The sequence below is a fragment of the Benincasa hispida genome, chromosome 9 (assembly GCF_009727055.1).
Source record: "Benincasa hispida cultivar B227 chromosome 9, ASM972705v1, whole genome shotgun sequence".
NCBI classification, from domain to species: Eukaryota; Viridiplantae; Streptophyta; class Magnoliopsida; order Cucurbitales; family Cucurbitaceae; genus Benincasa; species Benincasa hispida.
In genome coordinates, this window is record NC_052357.1 from 38,587,631 (window position 1) to 38,610,865 (window position 23,235).

A 23,235-nucleotide genomic window follows, 5' to 3' on the forward strand; every position below is an offset into this window, starting at 1 on the left:
CCCAGGTTGCAAGTTCACCACAAGTATTAATCATCTTCTGCTGAACGCCACCAAATTTTTGCATTACCAGTCATCATGAAGACTGCGCATTAAAGCTTGTGCTCTTTCGAACACCTCATAAAATGGAATATTGTCTCAATAGATGACAACCACATCTATGCCTTGGTGGGGTCCCCCAACGATCCATCAAAGGGGCCAAGGTCATACTTTCAGAAATCCCTCAGATGTTTAGCCTCAAGAGACAGGCCCTGCATATCTCTATCCTGCGGTTGGGTCTGTTGTACATGCTCGGGTGGCACCAGTTTCTCCTGAGCCTGGGTCTCGACAATCTGTTCTGCCATCGTGCTACGAATCAGTTCCTGCAGCTTTCCCATTAGAGAGGATGCAACAGCTTCACTAATTCTAGCATCCATCGCCTTTTCATCAACTTGGGTCACAGGCAGATTTGAAGCTGCTCGAACAGTCTGGCTACTCTCAGCTCTCTCTGCTTCTATTTCTTCTCTAACTGTCTTTCTTGTTCTAGGTTTAGGTGCCTTGTCCCGTCATAAATTCATACATTAACTAGCTATTTCTGGGTCTTTCTCAGACATCGTGCATTTAAAACACTACATCAATGTTTTCATATATGCATTGAAACTTTCATTAGTAAAACGTACCTGGCGATGACGAGGGATCCGTTACTGGGCCATAGGGACTATCTATACTTACGTAGTAAGTCAGTCTACAGAACCCAAAACATAGGCTCTGATACCAACTGTGACGACTCGACCCCTTAGGACTTAAGTTAGGCCGTTACTAAATACATGCATACATAGAACTCAAAACGACACTCTGTTATGGTGAAATAATGCTAATTAAATAAGGTAAGTTCAAAATACTTTCATTAAATTCAAATATTAAAACAATAGTAGGGTACCCAGAAATCATAGAGGATAATAAATAAGTCTGATCACGAATTCTTCTTGTCCATCGTGGGTATATCTCTACCCTTACCTAAAACAACAACATGAGAAAGAATGAGTATAAAATACTCAGTAAGTAACCCCACTAATGGGGTCAGGCTGGGCATCTATGTCTTCAAGATACCCACCTCTGGTGAAACATATAAACTGATCTAGTCCTCATGGGACACATATACACATGAACCAAGAAGGAGACTGAGTCCTATCCTACTGTAGTTAAGTATGCCCACTACCTCTGGTGAATCCCGAAGGAGACACAAAATGGTGAATCCCAAAGGAAACACAAACTGGTGAATCCCGAAGGAAACACAAACTTGTGAATCTCGAAGGAAACACAAACTGGTGAATCCCGAAAGAAACACAAACTGGTGAATCCCAAAGGAAACACAAAATCTAATAGGTATCTAACTAATTAGTAAGGACATTTGTACAGTCTCAACATCATAATTATCACTGTATGAATCTATAACATACATATAAACCTCAACATCATGGCTCTACAACATACACATATACCTCAACATCATGGTTCTACAACATACATGTATACCTCAACATCATCAGATCAAATACAACCATGGAAGCACATACCATCTCATACTAGCATTAAAATGTTTATGTGCATAAATAAATAATTCGGATCTCGTAACAGAACATACTTTGATCATGTTATACTATCAATCTATCATGCTGTCATTCTGCCATAACATTCATTTATCAGGCTAGCATACATCTAATGCCTGGCTCGTGGGGCAGTTCCAGTAGTAAAATTACTTATCTCGAAACCAAATCTAACAAAAAGTAATCCACACCCTCCTTTAACTTAGTAAAATTCTTGAATCACACCCTGAATCAAAAATCAAAATTAAGTTTAACATTTAGGATTAAATTCCAAATACAAAAATACCTTATATGCCACAAAACAACTTACCCAAACGATGTGATGATCCAGAAATCTGTTCCAAGCTTAGCACGGAAATACTAATCTATTCATAACCCAAAATTTGGAATTTAAAACCAATTTGCAGCATATTAACCCATTCCGAAGAGCTTCAAGTTCACATTACTTACCAAACACGCTCCAAAATTCTCTGGAGCCGAACTATAATCTTATTGGACAGTGGGTCCTAACAACTTGAAACTTCAATCCAAGCTTCACAACATAAACATTATACTAAATTAAATCCAAACGCAAAGAGTGACCAAACCCATCCAAGAAAATACAAACTTTAGATCTTACCCCAGATTCCAAGTTCTGGCAAAAACCCTACAGAATGATGGCGAAGGCCGAACCGACGGCTGGTCGGATGGAGAAACGACAACGGGCAACGGCAGAGATCTTGGAAGAGTGGCTCGGCCTCAACTAACAGGGCTGGTCAGTGTCGGGTGGCTGCTGGAGGCGGGCGTGGACCTACGCAGACCAGCTAGCGAGATCAATAGAGACGGGCTTGGGCTCGAGTAGTGGCAACTTGGACAATTGCTCGGCTGGACGGATCGGATTAGCGACGGAGCCGGACGGATATGATGCGCGGCTAACGAATGAAACGATGCCCTCGGTTCGGCAACGCAGCCTAAATGAAAGATGGCGGTCGTGCTAGAGAGGCGATGCTGGGCCGGCGGTCGACGAACGGTGGTCGGATGGGCAATAACGGTGGCGACCATGCGATGAAGGGATGGGGGTCGGCTAGGGCACGTGTTGTGAGGTTGAAGAAGAAGAGAAATTTCGATTTTTATAAATAATAATAATAATAAAACTAAAAAGGAAATAAATATAATTATATTTAATTCCTTTTCTTTTACCACTTTATACTATTAAATTCTTTTTCTTTTCAAAAGAAAATTAATTTCTACCATTAATATCCAAATTGAATAATTTCACGCAACAAATTAAATTCCTGCACTTACACTTGAAGTCCAAAATTTTAAAAATTCCCTCCACTAATAATAATTACTAAAATTCCAAATAATAAAGTTACTGAAATTACATTATTATTAAAAATGTGCGGGGTGTTACACATAGTGTTCCCAAGATAAAGTATTCAACCTGATCCCTATACTATATACCATTTTGACTATTACTCGAACTTGATCCACTTTTATGTCTCCACATATAGTTCAAATATTAATGCTATAACCAGTGGTTCTTAGTTTATTGGATTTAGAGTTTTAAGGTGAAATTCACATATTCAATAACATCTTTATTGAATAAACCTCAATAACAACGAGTTATGTGTGTGTGGGTACGTAGGTACAAGGACCATTGCTCTGATACCACCTGTCACGGGGTCAGTGTTTGAGATGACCAACCGTTGGGCTATGTTGCTATCAAAGAACACCAAGTAAGCCTTTAAAGAGCAACTTGTGTCTACTGAAGATACGTTAGGTACACGACTTAGAGCTTTGAAGAGTGTGGGGGCAAGTGAGTGAGTTTAAGAGAATGTTGAGAGGCTTTATTGACGTTTGATATTGAGATGTTTACAAATGAGGCCCCCTTGGGCTATTTATATGGATTCCCATCAACCTATGCCCCATAAGGTCAGCCATGGCTCTTTTCAGACACTTTCAAGGTGTCTTGATATGTCCCTAAGCCATTCTAGGTCCTTTCATATACTTCCTAGTGTTGGGATTGGTGTCCTAATTCTCCCGGAGTCTCGTTGTTTTGTAAAGATACACATTGCTCAATGAATAAAATAAGTGTTATTCAATTCTAGCATTTACTCATATCTAATAAACAAAGCTCCTAGGTTATCTTATGTAAACTTAAGCATGTATATGTGATATACAAGTGGATCATGCTTTAAGTGATAACCTAAATAAGTCTGTAGTATAAGGATTAAGGTGAGATACTTGATCCTTGTGACACTACGGATACGGCCCGCTTTGTAGAGATTTGCAAGTGTTGTAAACTACTACAGATGGTAGATCCTGACCATTCATGTAGAAATGTGGAGCGAGGGTGTTCTATACAAAGAGTTTGTATAAGACCTGAACAACGAAATGACTAGACTCTATATATAACATCGTTGATACTAGAAACTTACATTTGAATTGTATAAACTACCATAGGTGACATGACCTCAATTCTGAGTGTTTTGGGAACTCCTGCCTTTGACGGCAGTCCTTTGATTAGTATGGGTGAGAGTCGCCAGATTGCCAACTCAACATGCCTACCTTTTTCGGGACTTGTCTGATCTAGGAGCTGGGAACTCAATCCACGAGATGGAATTCACTCCTTTTCCGAAGTAGGGATAAGTAGAGAGATTGCTCCCTAAGGGCTGATTCAAGGGCTTGAACAAAATGGCCACAACTTCTCTTTGGAAGAGAAGACTCAGTCATAGTAGGACTATGACTTATGTTCGTTAGAGGGATTAGTAGTACTTAAGAAGTTAGATGTAACTACAGGGGCATAACGGTTATTGGCCCAGTTGTACTTACGAGCGATCTGTGAAAGGTTGTTACACTACTGATTGGTTAAGATGGGCACATAATATATTTGTGGTAAGCGAGAGTTCAGCTGTCGGTCTTTAGTAGAGTGCCTGGCAGTTAACGGATGGGTGATCCCATGACTAAAGAGTTTAGTCAGTTATTCATTACTGTTGAAGCTTCGAGCTACAGGTCCATGAGGTCCCCTTGGTACCTCAATGGATTCAGTTCAGGATCAGTTCTTTGTGTTTATTTAGAATGTTCAAATTGACAATAGGTATTTCGATTATATATTATATAATCGGTTTGATGTATGAGATACATCTAGTGGAGGATTGATGTAAATGAGATTTACATTAAGTACCATGGAATAGGAAAAGAACTATGGTATATGTTTCATGAGATGAAATACAAAAACTATAGGTTATAAATATAGTATGATAAGTTGGTTATCATTTATGTTTATAATAATATTAATTATTGGATAATTAAATTATTTTCTTTTAAAATAACCAAAGTAATGGGTGGTTATTAAAATATGGTAACCGTGAGTTTAAAAGAAATATGATTTTCCTATTTTAAAAAGAAGTTTTTACAAAATGATTGAAAAGTTTTAAGTTTTCTTTCCGCGAAAAAGAAACTCATGATCGTTGTTTCCTCCGTTCGTCTGCCTCAAAAAAGTCCAAACAGAGCCCACCCTCTGAATTCTCACATCGAGAATACCAAATTCGCCTTGTTGGTGGTGTCAAACTCAACCCCACCACCATCGAGGTTTTCTGAAACCGTTCGTGGTGCTGTGGAGGTCGTTCATGTTGTGAGGAGTTCGTGATCGAGGAGATCGTTGAGGACGAGCGTGAAGTGTTCGTACGGTGTTGCGATCGCTAGATCAAGCGCTCGTGGTTGTTGTTGTTCGAGTGGTCGCACAACGGAGCGTGGAGATGAAGGTTGCCTCTTTGTAGGCTACCCCAAGGAAATGAGAGAAGAATACTTCTATGATCCAAGTGAGAACAAAGTGTTTATTTCCACTAATGCTATCTTCTTGGAAGAAGATCGCATGAGAGATCATAAGCCACGAAGTAAACTCGTTTGACGTGATATCTCAAGTGAGACTGAGACTGCTGAGGGTTCAACGAGAGTTATTGAACAAGCTGATAAATCAACAAGAGTTGTTGAGGTCGGGATGTCTAGTCAACCATCTCAAGAGTTGAGATTTCCTCGATGTAGTGGGAGGGTTATGAACCCACCGGATCCCTACATGGGTTTAACTGAAGCCCAAAACGTCATTACGAATATTGGGGTCGAGGATCCGTTGTCTTTTAAGAAAGCAATGGAGGATGTTGCCAAAGATGAATGGGTTAAGGCCATGAACTAGGAAATGGAGTCTATGTACTTTAATAACTTATGGGAGCTTGTTGATCCACCTAATGAGGTAAGACCTAATTGGGTGTAAGTGGATCTATAAGCGAAAGAGAGGTACAGATGGAAAGGTGTAAACCTTCAAGGCTAGACTCGTGGCAAAGGGTTATACCCAGGTTGAGGGAGTTGACTATGAGGAAACTTTCTCACCTGTTGTCATGCTGAAGTCTATCTGGATTTTCCTGTCCATAGCCACATTTTATGATTATGAAATATAGCAAATGGACGTCAAGACTGTCTTTCTTAATGATAATCTTGAAGAGACCATCTATATGACTCAACCAGAGGGGTTTGTCGTTCTAGATCAAGAGCAAAGGGTTTGCAAGCTTTAATATGTCCATTTATGGGCTGAAACAAGCATCTCGATCTTGGAACATCAAATTTGACACTGCTGTCAAGTCGCTTGGCTTTGACCAGAACGTTGATGAGCCTTGTGTTTACAAGAAGACCATCAACAACTTAGTAGCTTTCCTGGTACTGTATGTGGATGATATCCTACACATTGGGAATGATGTAGGGTATCTAACTGACATTAAGAGTTGGCTAGCTGCCCAGTTCCAAATGAAAGATTTGGGTGAGGCATAGTATGTTCTTGGGATCCAAATTATTCGGGATCGCAAGAACAAACGGTTAGCCCTATCTCAGGCATCGTACATTGATCAAATGTTGATCAGGTACAAGATGCAGGATTCCAAGAGGGATTTATTACCCTTCAGGCAAGGGATCGTTCTATCTAAGGATCAATGTCCTAAGACACCTCAAGAGGTTGAGGAGATGAGACAGATTCCCTATGCTTCTGCTGTAGAAGGCTTGATGTATACATTGTTGTGTACCAAACCTGACATTTGCTATGCAGTAGGGATTATCAGTCGGTATCAGTCCAATCCAGGATTTGATCACTGGACGGAGATCAAGATGATCCTAAAGTATCTTTGGAGAATGAGGGACTACATGCTCGTGTATGGAGATAAGAATCCGATCCTTACAGGATACACGAATTCTGACTTTCAGACCGATCGAGATTTTCGCAAATCGACATCGGGGTCAGTGTTTACTCTGAATGGAGGGGCTGTAGTTTGACGAAGCATCAAGCAAGGATGCATCGCGGAGTCCACTATGGAAGCCGAATATGTAGTGGCTTATGAAGTAGCTAAAGAGGCTGTTTGGCATAAGAAGTTTCTTTTAGATTTGGAAGTTGTTCCAAACATGGATTTGCGAATCACACTATATTGTGATAACAGTAGGGCTATGGAAAATTCGAAGGAACCTCAGAGTCATCGTCGGGGTAAGCACATAGAATGGAAATATCACCTAATTAGGTAGATTGTGCATCGCGGTGATGTGATAGTCAAGCAAATCGCATCGGAGCACAACGTTGCTGATCCCTTTACAGAGGCCCTCACGGTTAAAGTGTTCGAGGGTCACTGCGGGACATGCGACATCTTGTCTAGGGCAAGTGGGAGATGATACTGGAGTTTACCCTAGTTTATTGTATATTGTACATTTTTATATTGTATTGTACATTAGTCTTTCGAGTCATTATGACAAGTGGGAGATTGTTGGGATTGGTGTCCTAATTCTCCTGGAGTCTCGTTGTTTTGTAAAGATACACATTGTTCAATGAATAAATTAAGTGTTATTTAATTCTGACATTTACTCATATTTACTCATATCCAATAAACAGAGCTCCTTTGTTATCTTATGTGAACTTAAGCATATATATGTGATATACAAGTGGATTGTGACTTAAGTGATAACCTAAATAGATCTGTAGTATAAGGATTAAGGTGGGATACCTGATCTTGGTGACACTACGGATACGGCCTGCTTTGTAGAGGTTTGCAAATGTTGTAAACNCTGTAGTATAAGGATTAAGGTGGGATACCTGATCTTGGTGACACTACGGATACGGCCTGCTTTGTAGAGGTTTGCAAATGTTGTAAACTACTACAGATGGTAGATCCTGACCATTCATGTGGAGACGTGGAGGGGGGATTTCCTATACAAAGAGTTTGTATAAGACCTAGACCATGAGATGACTAGACTTGCATCTCATCTAAATGACCATAGGTGACACGACCTCAATCCTGAGTGTTTTGAGAACTCTTGCCTTTAAGGGTGGTCCTTTGATTTGTATGGGTGAGAGTGGTCAGATTGCCAACTCAACATGCCTACCTTTTTGGGGACTTGTCTGGTCTAAGAGCTTGGAACTCAATCCACAAAGATGGAATTCACTGCTTTCTCGAAGCAGGGATAAGTAGAGAGATTGCTTCCTTAAAGGCTGATTTCGGGGCTTGAATATAGTGGCCACAACTTCTCTTTTGAAGAAAAGACTCAGTCATAGTAGGACTATGACTTATGTTCCTTAGAGGGATCAGTGGTAGTTAAGAAGACAGATATAACTAAAGGTGCATAACGGTTATTGGCCCAGTTGTATTTACGATCGATCTGTGAAGGGTTGTCGCACTGCTGATTGGTTAAGATGGACACATAATATATCTGTGGTAAGGAGAGTTCAGCTATCGGTCTTTAGTGGAGTGCTTGGCAGTTAACGGATGATAGATCCCATGACTAAAGAGTTTAATCAGTTATTCACGTATCTTTGGAGCTTCGAGCTACAGGTCCATGAGGTCCCCTTAGTAGCTCAATGGATTCAGTTGAGGATTAGTTCTTGGTGTTGATTTGAAATGTTCAAATTGACAAGAGGTATTTTTATTATATATGATATAATCGATTTGATGTATGAGATACATCTAGTGGAGGATTGATGTAAATGAGATTTACATTAAGTACCATGGAATAGAAAAAGAACTATGGTTTATATGTTACATGACATGAAATATTAAAACTATTGGTTATAAATATAGTATGATAAGTTGGTTATCATTTATATTTATAATAATATTAATAATTGGTTAATTAATTCTTTTTCTTTTAAAGAACCAAAGTAGTGGGTGGTTATTCAATCATGGTAACCGTGAGTTTAAAAGAAAAGTGGTTTCTTATTTTGAAAATAAGTTTTTACAAAAGATTTGAAAAAGTTTTTGAGTTTTCTCTCCGCACAAAAGAAACTCACGAAGTCATCAAGTAAATTCAGATTTACTAAACGATGGCTGGGCGAGCTAAATGAACGTGTAGAGTAGAGCTAAACGATCGTGCAGTATTTATTAAACGATCGCATAGTTTTGTTAGACGATCGTTGGCCCAAGGTAAATGATCGTGTAGTGTCAGTAGGCGATAGACCGAGCTAAACGATAGACTAAACGATCACATAGCTTTTGCTAGACGATTGCATAGCTTTATCTAAACGATTGGGCATCGACGTATACGATAGGTCTCTACCATCTCCCTCTTGCCCAGTCATGTATGCGATCATTGTTTCCTCCGTTCGTCTGCCTCATACCAAGTCCAAACAGAGCCCACCCTCTGAATTCTCACATCGAGAATACCAAGGTCTCCTTGTTGGTGGTGTCAAACTCAACTCGACACCGTCGAGGTTTTCTGGAGGTCGTTTGTGGTGCTGTGGAGGCCGTTCGTGTTGCAGAGAAGTTCGTGATCGAGGAGATCATTGAGAACGAGTGCGAAGTTTTCGTGCTGTGTTCGTACGGTGTTGCGGTCGTGTAGATCGAGTGCTCGTGGTTGTTGTTGTTCGAGTGGTTGCGCAACGGAGTGTGGAGACACATCTGCAAATGTGTGTAGAGTTTTTCCTTAATGCCTTTGTATTGTTCATGCTGTAATTTATACATTTGAATTGTATAACTGCTTGTTTAGAAGTCGACTGTAAATATATGCTCATTCATGATTGTAATTTGGAATAGTCTTGTTCCGCTGCTCACGGAAATCTCAGAATCTGATTTCCTTCACTTAGTATATTTATGATCCTTCTAGACTTTTCTAGATAATTCTAGACCATTACAAAGAAATCTAAACTATGTACATTTGAAAAGGCGTTGGGACATTCTAGCATGCCCATGAGCCTTTCAGAGTCATTTGCACGTTCTGGGACTGTCTAGACTCTTCTAGAGACTTCCAGGGCTGTGTGGGGCTGCCTAACCCATGTTGGCACTGTGTGGGGCTGTCTAGGCCCTTTCAACACAATGTGGGGCTACCTAGATGCTTCCAAATGTGCCTGGGCGCTTCCTATGGGCGTTGGCGCTGTCTGGTGGCGTTCAAGACCGTCTAGAACAGTTAGGTGCCTTTCCGTGTCTTCTCAAAGCGTCTGGGTCGTGGGCACATGCGCAAGGACCACCATACGCTTGTGCCTAAGGGGCGCGTTGCAAGAGAATGCGCGCACCTGTTGCTTGCACATGGGCGTTGCCTATGGGCCACGTGTGCAGGCATGGGGGCATGCACAGGCGTGTGCATCTGGACTCGCACACTCTGGACAAGGGTGCGTGCTTGGCCGCGGGCCTGTGTGCTTCTGTGAGTGCGCGCTTGGTTGTGCACACGTTGGCACACATGGGCGCTGTCCTTGGCACATGTCTCACCATGTTGCCTTGCCACGCCCTCATATGCCCGTACTTGGGCATGTAGGTGCCCTGACCAAGATAGCTGTGTCAGCCTTACCTGTCTTTGGGATGCTTTCTGATGGGTCTTGACTCCTTCTTGGCCATGCTATCCGAGTTTCACGCCCCTTAATGGCACGATTTGAAGAACGATTTTTGTGGGTCGTTACATTAGTCTCTCCCTCTTGTCTCGACCTCACGACTCACATCTCCATCCGGCATCTAGCTTCTTCCTTTGAAGTTAGATTGTTCGACGACCTTCTCTTCGTCTCCCTCTCCCAATCTCTCACTATCCCTCTTGTTTTAAAGGATCTACTGAGATCTGTCACTCTCTTTCTTCTTGTTGGATCCATTTCAAGTTGCTTCTTCTTCTTGTTTTTCAGTTTTTGGGGAGAAGGGTTTGGTGAGCATAGAATTTGGAAAATGGTTATCGGTAGTGGGTATGGGGACGCCAATCAGAAGATAGATTACGTATTCAAAGTGGTGTTGATCGGAGACTCTACGGTGGGTAAATCTCAGATTTTGGCGCGGTTTGCCTGAAATGAGTTCAGCTTGGATTCGAAGGCTACAATCAACGTCGATTTTCAGACTAGGACGCTCGGTATTCAACATAAGAGTGTTAAAGCTCATATTTGTGATAATGCTGGCCAGGAAAGGTACTTTTTTCCTTCATTTTCTTTCTTGTTAGGGTTTTTGGTGGATCTTTAATGGGTTGGATTTTTGGGAATTATGGGGGCCTTTTGTACTATTGAATTTCATTTGTCTACTAGTAGTTAGGTTTTGGGAGTGGGATAAGGAAGGATTACACTCTTTATTGTGGATTTTTCCCACTATTTGCATGGAATCAGATTACTTGTTTGGTGAAATGTTTATGATTATGAAATGTCTGTTTGTATCCAGAAGGTAATGTGATGATTTGGTTTTTTATTTTTATTGCTTGTAGTCACTTTCTTATATAGAGAAAGGTAAACTAGCTTATATAACATTATTATTAGTTGATTTTCTTTGAAGTAAATATATAACACGAGGGTGTTTGCCTTATGATTTCTTGGACATTTGTGTCTTGTTGGAATTTTCTGCTTGTAGGGAAGAAGAACCCTAACAGCTAGCTAGGAAATAGTTATAAGAGTTATTGAATTACTGAATTACTTCGTCTAGGTTGTTCATATTTCGTCTAACAGCTAGCTATATTTTCTTCTCTTTTTTGTTATATCTTCGTAAAGATTATTACATATAAACTGTTCAATCAAGTGCCTATTCTTATATCTGAAAATGGATACATTCTTACGTTTTGTGTGTGCAATTTTCAAATATAAGAATATGAACTTGATTGATCCTCTAGTATTTCAAAAACAACTTCATCATCAGTGTCATTACCATTTTCTCCTACTTCATAAGTAAAATTTTCTTCACCATGCATTGTCCATCTAGTGTAACTTGGAACCATTCCAAATATTAACAAATCTGCTTCAACATCATCTCGAGTCTTAAGTATTGCATCATTGCATCTTTTACAACTCTGTTTCTATATTCTTACAATATTCAATTTCCAATTTGCATCCAACTTCTATCCATGTTATACACTTCTTTCTAAAAAGTGTAAGATTACAACCAAATTAGTACTTTAAGCTAATTTACAATTCAAAGAATAAAAGAGAGAGAATGACAATAAAAGAAAAGTAAAGAATGTATTTAAAAGTAGTTTAAAGATCATCACAATACAAATAGAGAATCATTCATTCTATTCTCTTATTTTTTACATTTTGGGTTGATGTTGGCAAAAGAGTGTCACTCTGCATTATACACTTTTATGCACTTCAAAATATGAAATAGCAAGAGAATAAAAATGAGGAAGATGGAGATTCAAGAAGTATTTTTACCTAAAAAAAGCATCCACATTTGGCTAGATATTACTTTAAACTAATTATTACATCTAACAACATCAAATTGTTACTTTAAACTAATTTACAATTCAAACAATAAAGGGAGAGAATGACAATAAAAGAAAAGTAAATAATGTATTTAAAAGTAGTTTAAATAATATAAGTATTCATCATGATTTTTCATTCTGTTTTTAGTTTAAAAAATTCAGAAACCTACTTATTTGAACGTATGTGCTCAATGGTCCACTAGTTGGTATTGTTCCACACAAGTCACTGTTTGAGACATCCTTGAAACAAAGAAGACATAATCCATCATAGACCAATCACATGACATGGCACAAAACTTCAATTAGGGATGTATATCACCTAAATGAACTAATACACAACGATGAAATTATACAAAGTCTTACACAAGTTTAAGACTTGTAATTCCAGTAATTCTCTCGAGATTGGTCTATTTAATCAGTTATCATTAAGCCGTCTACAAAACAAAATAAGAGTTCAAACAAAAGATTGTGAAAAGAAAGGGTCACAGGAGAAAGCATTCATTCAAATTTTACTTCCATCTAGAAACAAAAAGATGATAACCATTGGTTTCACAATCCGAACATGTCACACCCCGCCCCATCATTTAGTTCCTGCATCTATCGCTTAACTCCAGCGGCCCATCATTTAGCTCAATCGTTTAGTAAACGATCTCGCTCTCAACGATCTCGCGTATAGCCTATCGTTTAGCTACTGCGCCCATCGTTTACCTCCATCGTTTAGCGCTGACGCCTTATCGTCTAATGCATCCGCCTATCGCTTAACGTCATCGCCCAGTGCCTGCGTCAATCGTCCAACACCCATCACTTAGTATTCTGCCTATCGTGTAGCACGTCTGCTCATCGTTTAGTGACTGTCTCTTATACACATCTAGATGTGTATAAGAGACAGGTGTAGCTCTACTCATTTGTTACACGATCGTCTGCCCAGCGCCTTGCGCTCAATATTTCACTTTCTCTGCTCTTGCTCACGCATACCCAATGCATGAGCAACTCTTGGTAACGACTCTTGCCAATACTTCGGCCAATCATGCGTCCAATCTTACAAACGCATGGTTGCCTTCTCATCTTATGGTTACCTTCTCACCTTATGGTTGCCTTCTCACCTTACAACCTTACAAACGCATGCGTCCAACATTACGTCTACTGAAATAAAAATCTCCATTACAATTCACAGAGGAAATATCACAAAAGAACATTCTGGTAAGCATTTGTATTTGAGAATATAAACCTTTCATAAACTAGATACGATTTAGACAGATTTTATGTGACATGAATAAAACTAAGAATGGTTGATAATGTAAGATCTACTTGTGAACCTGAAAGTGATGGAATGGCTCTACAGAGCCTGTCTCTTATACACATCTAGATGTGTATAAGAGACAGGCATAGAGCCGACGCAACTTGGTGGGCGCATCTGGGTGAAAAGCATAATTAATCACGATGTGACAGAAAGCTGATGACGGTCCAGTCCGAATTAAGTTGACAAGCCGCTAACGGTCTACTGTAGCAAGTACACTCAGCTTTTCTGTGAGAAATATTTGACGCATCAGTCAGAGAATTAAATCATCCCATCTATGAAATCATTAAAAAGAAGCCGCCTTTCACCCTGAAGCACTATAAATACTAAAGGAAACTTTCAGCAAAGGAGTTCGAACACTTGGAAAATTTTCCCTTAGATAGAATAACCTTGTCCATAGTTTTCCTTTTTATTTAGAAAGCGGAGCGAGAAAAGGGAAGAGACGCTGGAAGATCACTCAGGAAACTCGAGAGAGAACCCAGAGGCGTGGAAAGCAGAGAGCGGCCTGACTCTCACGAGAGTGAGACTATCTTTTGAACAGAGTAGAAAAGACAGTGTAAAAGCCTTGAGAAGTAGGAGATTGCTACCAGGCTCTTTATTCTCATCTTGCATTGTTATTTTGTATTTCAACTCTATATTTATACAATGGAATTTCTTTATCTACATATGTTCACTCTTTTGAAAGCACGCATGAGTAGCTAAATTTATCGAATGGGTTGAGAAGAACTAAGCTAATATGACCTAGGATCTTCATCGTATACGATTATCTTGTTTTATGCTGTGCTTAACACCCCTTTAGAGATACTCGAAAGAGAGTCTAAAGAAAGAGCCTAAGACTTAAGAGAGCTAGGTTAGAATCTAGATTCAAGAGAGCAAGATTAGTTCTGCATAAACAAGAGATAAGGACTTAGAGATAAGCTCTATTTGCCAACATGCATCGCATGCACCCTAGAGATAGGTTATGATATTATGTGGTTGCCTTATTTGTGTGTGTGTCATTTTGTCATCGCATGGATAAGAATAGAGGTTTACGTGTAGGTTCTATAGACTCATCGCATATATCACATGTGTTCTAGTGTTAGAAGTCGTAGCATTTGCATCGAGAGATGGTTTGCTATTGTATATGTGTTGCATAGTCGCATAACATGAACGCAACCTAGAAAGTGTTAGCCGAACCCTTTCTCAACCCGTTCACCGCATACTCATCGCATCTTTCATATTATCAACTTTTTTCGTAACTCTACCGCATTCATTTATTTTATTACTGCAAACAACAACCCAAAACAACTATTTGATTTCTTGGTACCCTAAAGTTTTCTTGAAAATTACCACCGCCTACCGTTTTTCCTAGTCCCTGAGTTTGACCCTAGACTTACCAGGAAACTCAGTGGAATTTATACTTGGATTTTTTTGAGAAAGCTTGTTGCTCAACACATTTCCATCACCGCATCTCATTCCATAATTTCACCTCATAAAATAACGCATCAACGATCGCCTACCTCATCGTTTAGCTCCCCGCATTACTACTCAATCGTTCAGTGCCCGTCTACACGATCACCTACCGTATTGTGTAACGTCACTCACTTACTAGATGATCGTCTACCTCATCGTGTAGCTCTACTCATTTGTTACACGATCGTCTGCCCAGCGCCTTGCGCTCAATATTTCACTTTCTCTGCTCTTGCTCACGCATACCCAATGCATGAGCAACTCTTGGTAACGACTCTTGCCAATACTTCGGCCAATCATGCGTCCAATCTTACAAACGCATGGTTGCCTTCTCATCTTATGGTTACCTTCTCACCTTATGGTTGCCTTCTCACCTTACAACCTTACAAACGCATGCGTCCAACATTACGTCTACTGAAATAAAAATCTCCATTACAACTCACAAAGGAAATATCACAAAAGAACATTCTGGTAAGCATTTGTATTTGAGAATATAAACCTTTCATAAACTAGATACGATTTAGACAGATTTTATGTGACATGAATAAAACTAAGAATGGTTGATAATGTAAGAGCTGCTTGCAACCTGAAAGTGATGGAATGGCTCGGCGGAGCTAGAACAGGGCAAACGAAACGAAGCTTAGCAGCGAAACGAATAGTGCGAAGATGAAAAAGAACCACGAAATCAAACCAGCAAGATGAATGAAATGAAACGAAAATGAAATCAAAATAGCGTGAAGATGAACGAAACGAAATAAGCAAAAACAATGAAGCAAAACTGTAAACACAAGATGAAGAAGAACCACGAAATCAAAACAGCAAGATGAACGAAACAAAACGAAAACGAAATCAAAACAGCGTAAAGATGAACGAAACGAAATATGCAAAAAAAATGAAGCAGAACTGTAAACACAAGATGAAGAAGAACCACAAAATCAAAACAACAAGATGAAGTATGTATCTGAATGGCGACAAGCAAGATGAAGAAGAACCACGAAATCAAAACCCTAGAGGTTGTTTTTGTTTTCTTTTCTAAATTATTACAAGTGCATATTTTTCTCAAAGGCTTCTACTAACCTTTGATAAAAGTAAGTATTTCCAAAGGTATTTTAACGACCTTTGATAAATGTTAATATATATTTTTTATGAAAATAAATCTCATCTTTAATAATTTTATTAAGAATAAATTTTTCAAAGGTTTTCTGAAATCCTTTGATAAATGATAACATTGTTATATTTCTCAAAAGTGTTTTTATTAATATTAAATAAAAAGTACATATTTCTCAAAGGTTTTTCCAATACCTTCAATAAATGTATATCTTTCTCAAAGGTTTTTATTAACCTTCAATAAAAAGTGCATATTTTTCAAAGGACTTATCAAAGCCTCCGATAAATGTATGTCTTCCTCAAATGTTTTTATTACTCTTCGATAAAAACTACATATTTCTCAAAGGTTTTGAAAAAACCTCCAATAAATATATATCTTTTTCAAAGATTTTTATTAATCTTCAATAAAAAGTACATATTTCTCAAAGGTTTTTCCAATACCTTCAATAAATGTATATCTTTCTCAAAGGTTTTTATTAACCTTCAATAAAAGGTGCATATTTTTCAAAGGACTTATCAAAGCTTCCGATAAATGTATACATCTTTCTCAAAGGTTTTTATTACCCTTCGATAAAAAATACATATTTCTCAAAAGTTTTTTCAAAACCTCCAATAAATATATATCTTTTTCAAAGGTTTTTATTAACCTTAAATAAAAAGTACATATTTCTCAAAGGTTTTTCCAATACCTTCAATAAATGTACATCTTTTTCGAATGTTTTTTATAGCCTCCGATAAAAGATTATCGAAATAGCTCAATTTTCTTGTAGTGTACGTACATACAATATAGCCAATCTAGTATCCTAATATGCTTTTTTACAAAATTGTTTAGTATCCTAATCTAGTTTTTAGATTAGAATATAGATTCTTTTATAATTTAAAACTATTTAGCATCCTAATCTTTCTCACTTTATAGCTATTTTAAGTGGCAATAAATTTATAAATAGTTTGGCATCTAAAATTCTTGGCCAAGAGTTTATTTAGCTCTTATTTCTTATATTGAATGGATGGATTTCGATTTACTTGTATGTTTGTTTTGCTTTGTTGTTCTTTCCAATTGAACTTCATCAGTGCTCAAGTCATATACAAGAACTTATTCAAGATCTTTTCGAAACATGGCAAGATCCTTGGACAATAAAAGGTGGAATGATCAGGTATGACTTATATGCTATTAGTTTTAGTGCTTTTGTCTTCTGAATTCATATTGAACTTAGTTTAATAAACTGCTATTCTTTTTTATTGTCCGATTTCCTACCGTCTGAGATAATGTTCGAAAAGATGTTCGTCGGATGCTTCATTCATGAGCTGAGGTATCTCTTGGAATTAATTAATCTATGGACTCAATTTAAAAATTGGTACTTTGAAGCATTCTATTTTTATTTTTCCTTCTCTGAACTTGTAACTTATATTAGATGCTTTGGTACTTAATGATCATGAAATACAACCCATACACCCATTTAAAAAACAAATTAAGAAAACTAGATCATGTTGTGAAACATATTACTCTCATGTTTTTTTGTGGCTTGTTGGGATTTTTTTTTTTTGTACTACTTAGATATCGAATAGAGTCATCTCACATGGGCTATTAATGCATTATGGGTTAGCTGTCTCTAGTAGTTGATGATTTTTTTTCTTTTGTGATTATTTCAGCTATTCGATTCATGAAGGATTGTTTTTGTTTATCTTGCTAATGGCTAAAATTGATGGTTATACTCAAAGAGTATCTCCAAAGAGGATCTGATGTTCTTTACTGTAGTTTTATGGAAGTGTTTATTGTTTTTTTTACTGTAGTTTCATGGTTCCCTAACTTGCTTTTGAACCAATAAATTAAGGATACCATTAATTACTATTTTCATTATCTCAATTGATCAAATAACTTTCTTGTGACTTATTTTCCTGCTTGTCTTATTCACTTGTACCAGAGAATTGAAAATTAGATCAATTGTCGTTTGCAGAGAAAAGGCTACAACCAATGGATAATATTGACAAGGAAATATTTTTCTCAATCGAAATACATAAATGTAAGTGGTCAGTATTTCCTAATAATCTTTGTGGTTTAAAAGGTATAAAATGTATGGTTTTATGAGTTTCACTTTGGTTCTTTTAACCTTAAAGTTTCTTAATGTCATTAGAAGTAGTTACCATCTGAAGTACATGTTTCCTAGCTTGCTATTACATGACTATAAAGTCTCACTAGTTAGAATAAGGGGCAATATTTTCATTAGGTTGAGAACTTTGAATCTTTCATATTTATGGTGTTATCGAGCTGTATCTACTCACTTATTCGACTTATATGAGTTGTCTCTATTGAACTTATATGATCTGTCAAAAGATATCGGGACTGTTGTATCTTATAATGAGATTACTGAGTTAAAGTTCATCTATTACTTAGTTCTGTAAAGTAGATTGACTTTGATTCTTTTTTGTTGAAAATAGAATTTAGCAAGTACTTGCTTATTCATAATTGCTTTTGGCTACTAATGTCAAGTGCTTCCACTAAATTAGGTTTCATTTTTTCGATTTTTTTATATGTTTATATGTGAAGTGCCTTTGATTTGTTTCCTATTTAAGCAATTTTCTTCGACTCCTTGCATTCAACATTTATAATCTCAAAGGATGGTTAAATTTTTATGTGTTGAATTAAATTTTTATGTGTTGAATTGAGCATTATCATTTAAAGTGAATCCACTCTGATTTCTGTTTTGTAGTTTAAATGTAATGAACCTTTGAAATGATACCTATTTAAGTAGTCCTCTTCAATTCATTGCATCTGAGCTTCGACATCTAGAGTATTAGAGGATATCTAGAGTTATTTTTCGGTGTTGCATTGTTGTGAGCTTTTAGCATTCAAGGTCGTTTATAATTGATAAGGTATTGTTTGTATAAATGGTAATTTCTTGATTACTCATTCTTGACTAATTTGTTGATTCTCAAATCTTGTGGCATTTTATTAATTATTTTTAATCTAAATTGATTAGGCCAAGAAATTGAATTAAACTAAGGTTGTTTTGTTTGGGTCACTAGTTTTTTTATTATTGTTCACCAAGGGTAATATTATATGATATGTTTTACTTATTTGTTCAAATTGTCGTTTTATCTATTTTATAGGTGGGAGAATAGTCCTTAAGTTCCAAAAATTGACATCGTTGAAGGCATCGTTGGGACAAACCTCATTTATCTTCAATTTATTTTTAGTCATTTTAACCATTTTGTAGTTCATTTATTTTGAATTCTATTATTATGTGCAACTTAGCATGTATATTGTACTTGTTTAACATATAATATATATGTATAATTCATGGTCGATACGTAGGGATTTGTTGTCTAAACATTATGGAGTTGATTCGGATGAAAAATGTATTTTATCTTGGTTTTGGAGTTAAATCAGCATCCAATTTCTTTTTTATGACTTATTGGGGTTTTGTGAAAGTAATTAGGATTTTATTTTGTGTACATGTACAAGTAACAAAGAGATATTATTGATCTGCATGTGTGTAAGCAAATTTTTTTTCAATAATAAAACACTTATAGACATTTAATAATGAACAGTTGTCAATAAAAAGTAAGTGAAAACCAACATTAAAGATGATGTTCAATGTCGATTGAAAATCGACATTGAAGATAGTATTCAATGGCGATTGAAAACTGACATTGAAGATAATCGACATTGAAATCTTGGTTACCTATAATATTGGTTTTAAACCGACATTAAAGACATTTCATAGCACGATCTGCAATGTTGGTTTTCAACTGATATTGTACTCCTATAATGTCAGTTTTAAACCAACATTCAAGCTCAGTTTTGTAGTAATGATTGAAAAGAATTTATTTGATAAGTTAGATATTGAAGTTGGATCAATTTCAAAATATGAAAACTCGTAGATGGAAATTGTAATGTATTAAGTTAGTTAATTTATGAAGTTATGAACACTTTTTTTACATTCATTTATAGATTTTTTTTTTTTTTAGATTGTACATATAATGCCCCGCTATATGGAATTCCTGGCGCCGCCACTGTCTGACACTTGCTTGAGGTTACGTGTAATATAGGCAGTATTAGGATGGTTGTAGCCATTAAGGTTGTAAAGCCCCAACGTCAAGCTTGAGTCGATTATTTTTCTTTTTTTTAGAATAATTTCTTGAACTCAATTGGTTGACCTAGAACTCGAGGTCTAATTTTCTCCTTTCAGAACACACGCCCCTTAATGCAATCTCAATTTCCTTTGGGGCTCGGGCCCCACCTGAGGGCTTTGAGCCTTTTTAGGGCAACCCTAAAAAAATAATATTTATTATATATGATATTTAATTATACAAGAATATTAACACTAACATATTTGTTGGAAGGTACCAATGCACAGCGGAAGAAATCAGGATCCATAAGTACTTTAATTCATTGATTTTGGCAAAAAAAAAAAACATACTTCAACATAAATAAATGGGTTTCATGACATACCTTTGAAGAACTTCCTCTAAGCTTTGAACCAGTTGCAAATCTCCATTGAATCTTATAGTGGACCACCCCAAGGTCTTCTCTACTATCCTCTTGGTGCTCAAGATTAAGTAAGGGATTAAGGGAATTTGGAGAAGCTCACAGAAGCAACCCAGCAGAAGAACAACCTTCTTCTCTCATGAATTTTTTAGAAAAATTGTGGGATTGCATTACCTTTAAAACACTCCAATCTCTTCAATATATTGCAGACATTCATGCAAAGAGATTTGCTACATGAGATGCAACTCATGCTTAGAGTTTAATGAAGAGTGTAAGGTGGGTTGTTTGTGAGCTAGTAGGAAGAAGACAATGGAAAATCCATTTTTCAACTTTTGTATTTTTCTTTACTCTTTCAATTTTATCAAAATTGATTTCATAAATCAATTTTGTTTAATAAAACTGAAAATATATTAATTTATAAAATTAATTTCATAATTAATTCTTAATAAAATATAATAAATAATTATTTAAAATAATTTTAAATAAATTCTAATTAATTTAATATCAAATATAAATTAATTTTTAACACAATTCAATCTTCAAATATTTAAATTATATTTAAATATTATTTCTCCAATTTCATTTAATTCTAATTTGAATACTTCAAATTAACTTATCACGCTATTCTAGAGCTAATCCATTTACGAGCTAGTAGGGGGACCTCATGGACCTAAGCATGGGCTCCAACGATCCGACATTAATCTGTTAAATTCGTTAGATCGATCTAACCTCTATTCGTTAACTAATGGGTGATTCCACTAAAGCCCATAGCTGAACTCCCCTCACTGTAGATATATTATGTCCACTCGATATAACCATGATTAGTAAGTTAACCTTTCACAGATTACTAGTAACAACGGCTGGGTGAAATTTCTGTTTTACCCCCGAAATTACCTCTTGTTCCTTAAGTCCCACTGATCCTCTAATAAACAATTGATTTGTGATCCAATCAACAAATCGAATCCCTCTCAGGCCAATGAGAGGGTGAGGCCTCTTGTTCAAGACCTAGAATCAACACTTGAAGGGAACAACCTCTTTACTAACCCTAATCGGGTAGGAGCGAATTCCCTCTTGCACCCTATGTTCTCAGTTATTCATCCGATCTTATCTTCAAAATGGTAAGCTTATTGAGCAGAGGCAGTTGGTTTACTCTCACTATTTGCAAATCAAATGATAATCCCGAACAAAGAGGAGTTCATAGTTAGCTTAGGATTAAGGTCAAGTTACCTAGGTCATCGCTTTAAAATAGTCAGTCTTAAACAGTAAACAGTGTTATAAAGTAAGAGTGGCTAGTTTCGTGGTCCGATCTTGCACAAAACTCTTTGCACAGGGCACCCCCACTCCTCATGTCCTAACATGAATGAATTAGGATCACTTCGTTTGTAGCACTTTATAACTCTTTGTAACAACTATAGAGTAGGTCGCATCTAATAGTGTTACCAGAATAAGATACCCAACCTTATACTATAGATCATTTTGACTATTTACTTGAACCTGATCCACTTGTATGTCTCCACATAAAATTCAAGTACTCATATAACAGTTAAGGGACTTAGGTTTATTGGATTCCTAAAAACCAATATATTCAATAACAACTTTATTAAATTCTCAGAATAAGTTCTAATGTTTACAAACCACGAGTTTTAGGACATAAAACCCAAAAATATTTTATTAGAAAATTATTTAAAAATATAATGGATTATATATGTCTATGTCTGGGAGCAGTTATTTGAAGCTACGACAGTTCCATTATTGCATTACTCTAAAAAAATCTTAACATGAAATTTACTCCTCCGATTATTGAACTCATTGTGACAATCAACGGTTTAAAGTTAACTAATTCACTGTGCCTTCCATTTATTCGAGTCGAAATTGATTGTCAACTGGCTGTGAATCTCATAAATAATGATCAATTAGCTTTAAACAAAATTGGAAGAAACATCGAAGAAATTAAGATGCTAAAAAAGGAGTTTAGATCCATTTCATTTACCTATATAAATCGTTTGTGTAATAAATTAGCTGACACTCTAGCAAAAGAGGTTAGAATCACCCATCAGATTGGCATATAGGCCTTGGATTATCTAGTCGATTTCCAATCTTTAGTTGAATTAGATGTATATCAATCTTAGCCCAAGAAGCTCTTACCGAAAAGTTCCATGAGCATGTTCGGATCGCTCCGATCTCACAATGACTAAAATACAAATATATACATTCATACAAACAGTTATGCAAATAAACACTAATTATCGACATGATATAAACAAGATATCCTAAGGGAGAGAGTGCCATACCAGTTGAAAATAATCTTCAATCTTCGAAACTCAACGTAGCGGAACCCTCCACGCGATCTACCAATGCCCAGCAGCAGCGTCAACAACAGCAGCATGAACAACTACACGAAACGAATGCCACGGGGACGACGCCACTAGAAAAGAGCCTCGGGTATTCTCGGAGTCAGAACCCAAAGCGTGGTCTTTGGTGAATTTGGTAGAGGAAGGAGGAAACACGGATCATATAGGCGATAAGCAAGTGGAGGGGGGGAGGGGGGAAAAACGCTATCGCATAGCACAATGCTTATTGTTTAGGAGAAGCTACACGATCGTGTAAGTTTTACTGAATGATCGTTGAGGAAATGGTATACGATCGTTTAGCTAACA

The 23,235-nt window shown here is 36.9% G+C and overlaps 1 protein-coding gene across 1 annotated transcript in view; it reads right to left on the reverse strand.

Moving 5' to 3' along the window:
• Nucleotides 1-209: 209 nt before the first annotated feature.
• LOC120084703 overlaps nt 210-23,235 on the reverse strand; it is a 43,846-nt gene continuing 20,820 nt past the window's right edge. The window contains 1 exon segment of the mRNA XM_039040517.1: nt 210-533. Within this exon segment, the coding sequence (XP_038896445.1) occupies nt 210-533 (324 nt within the window).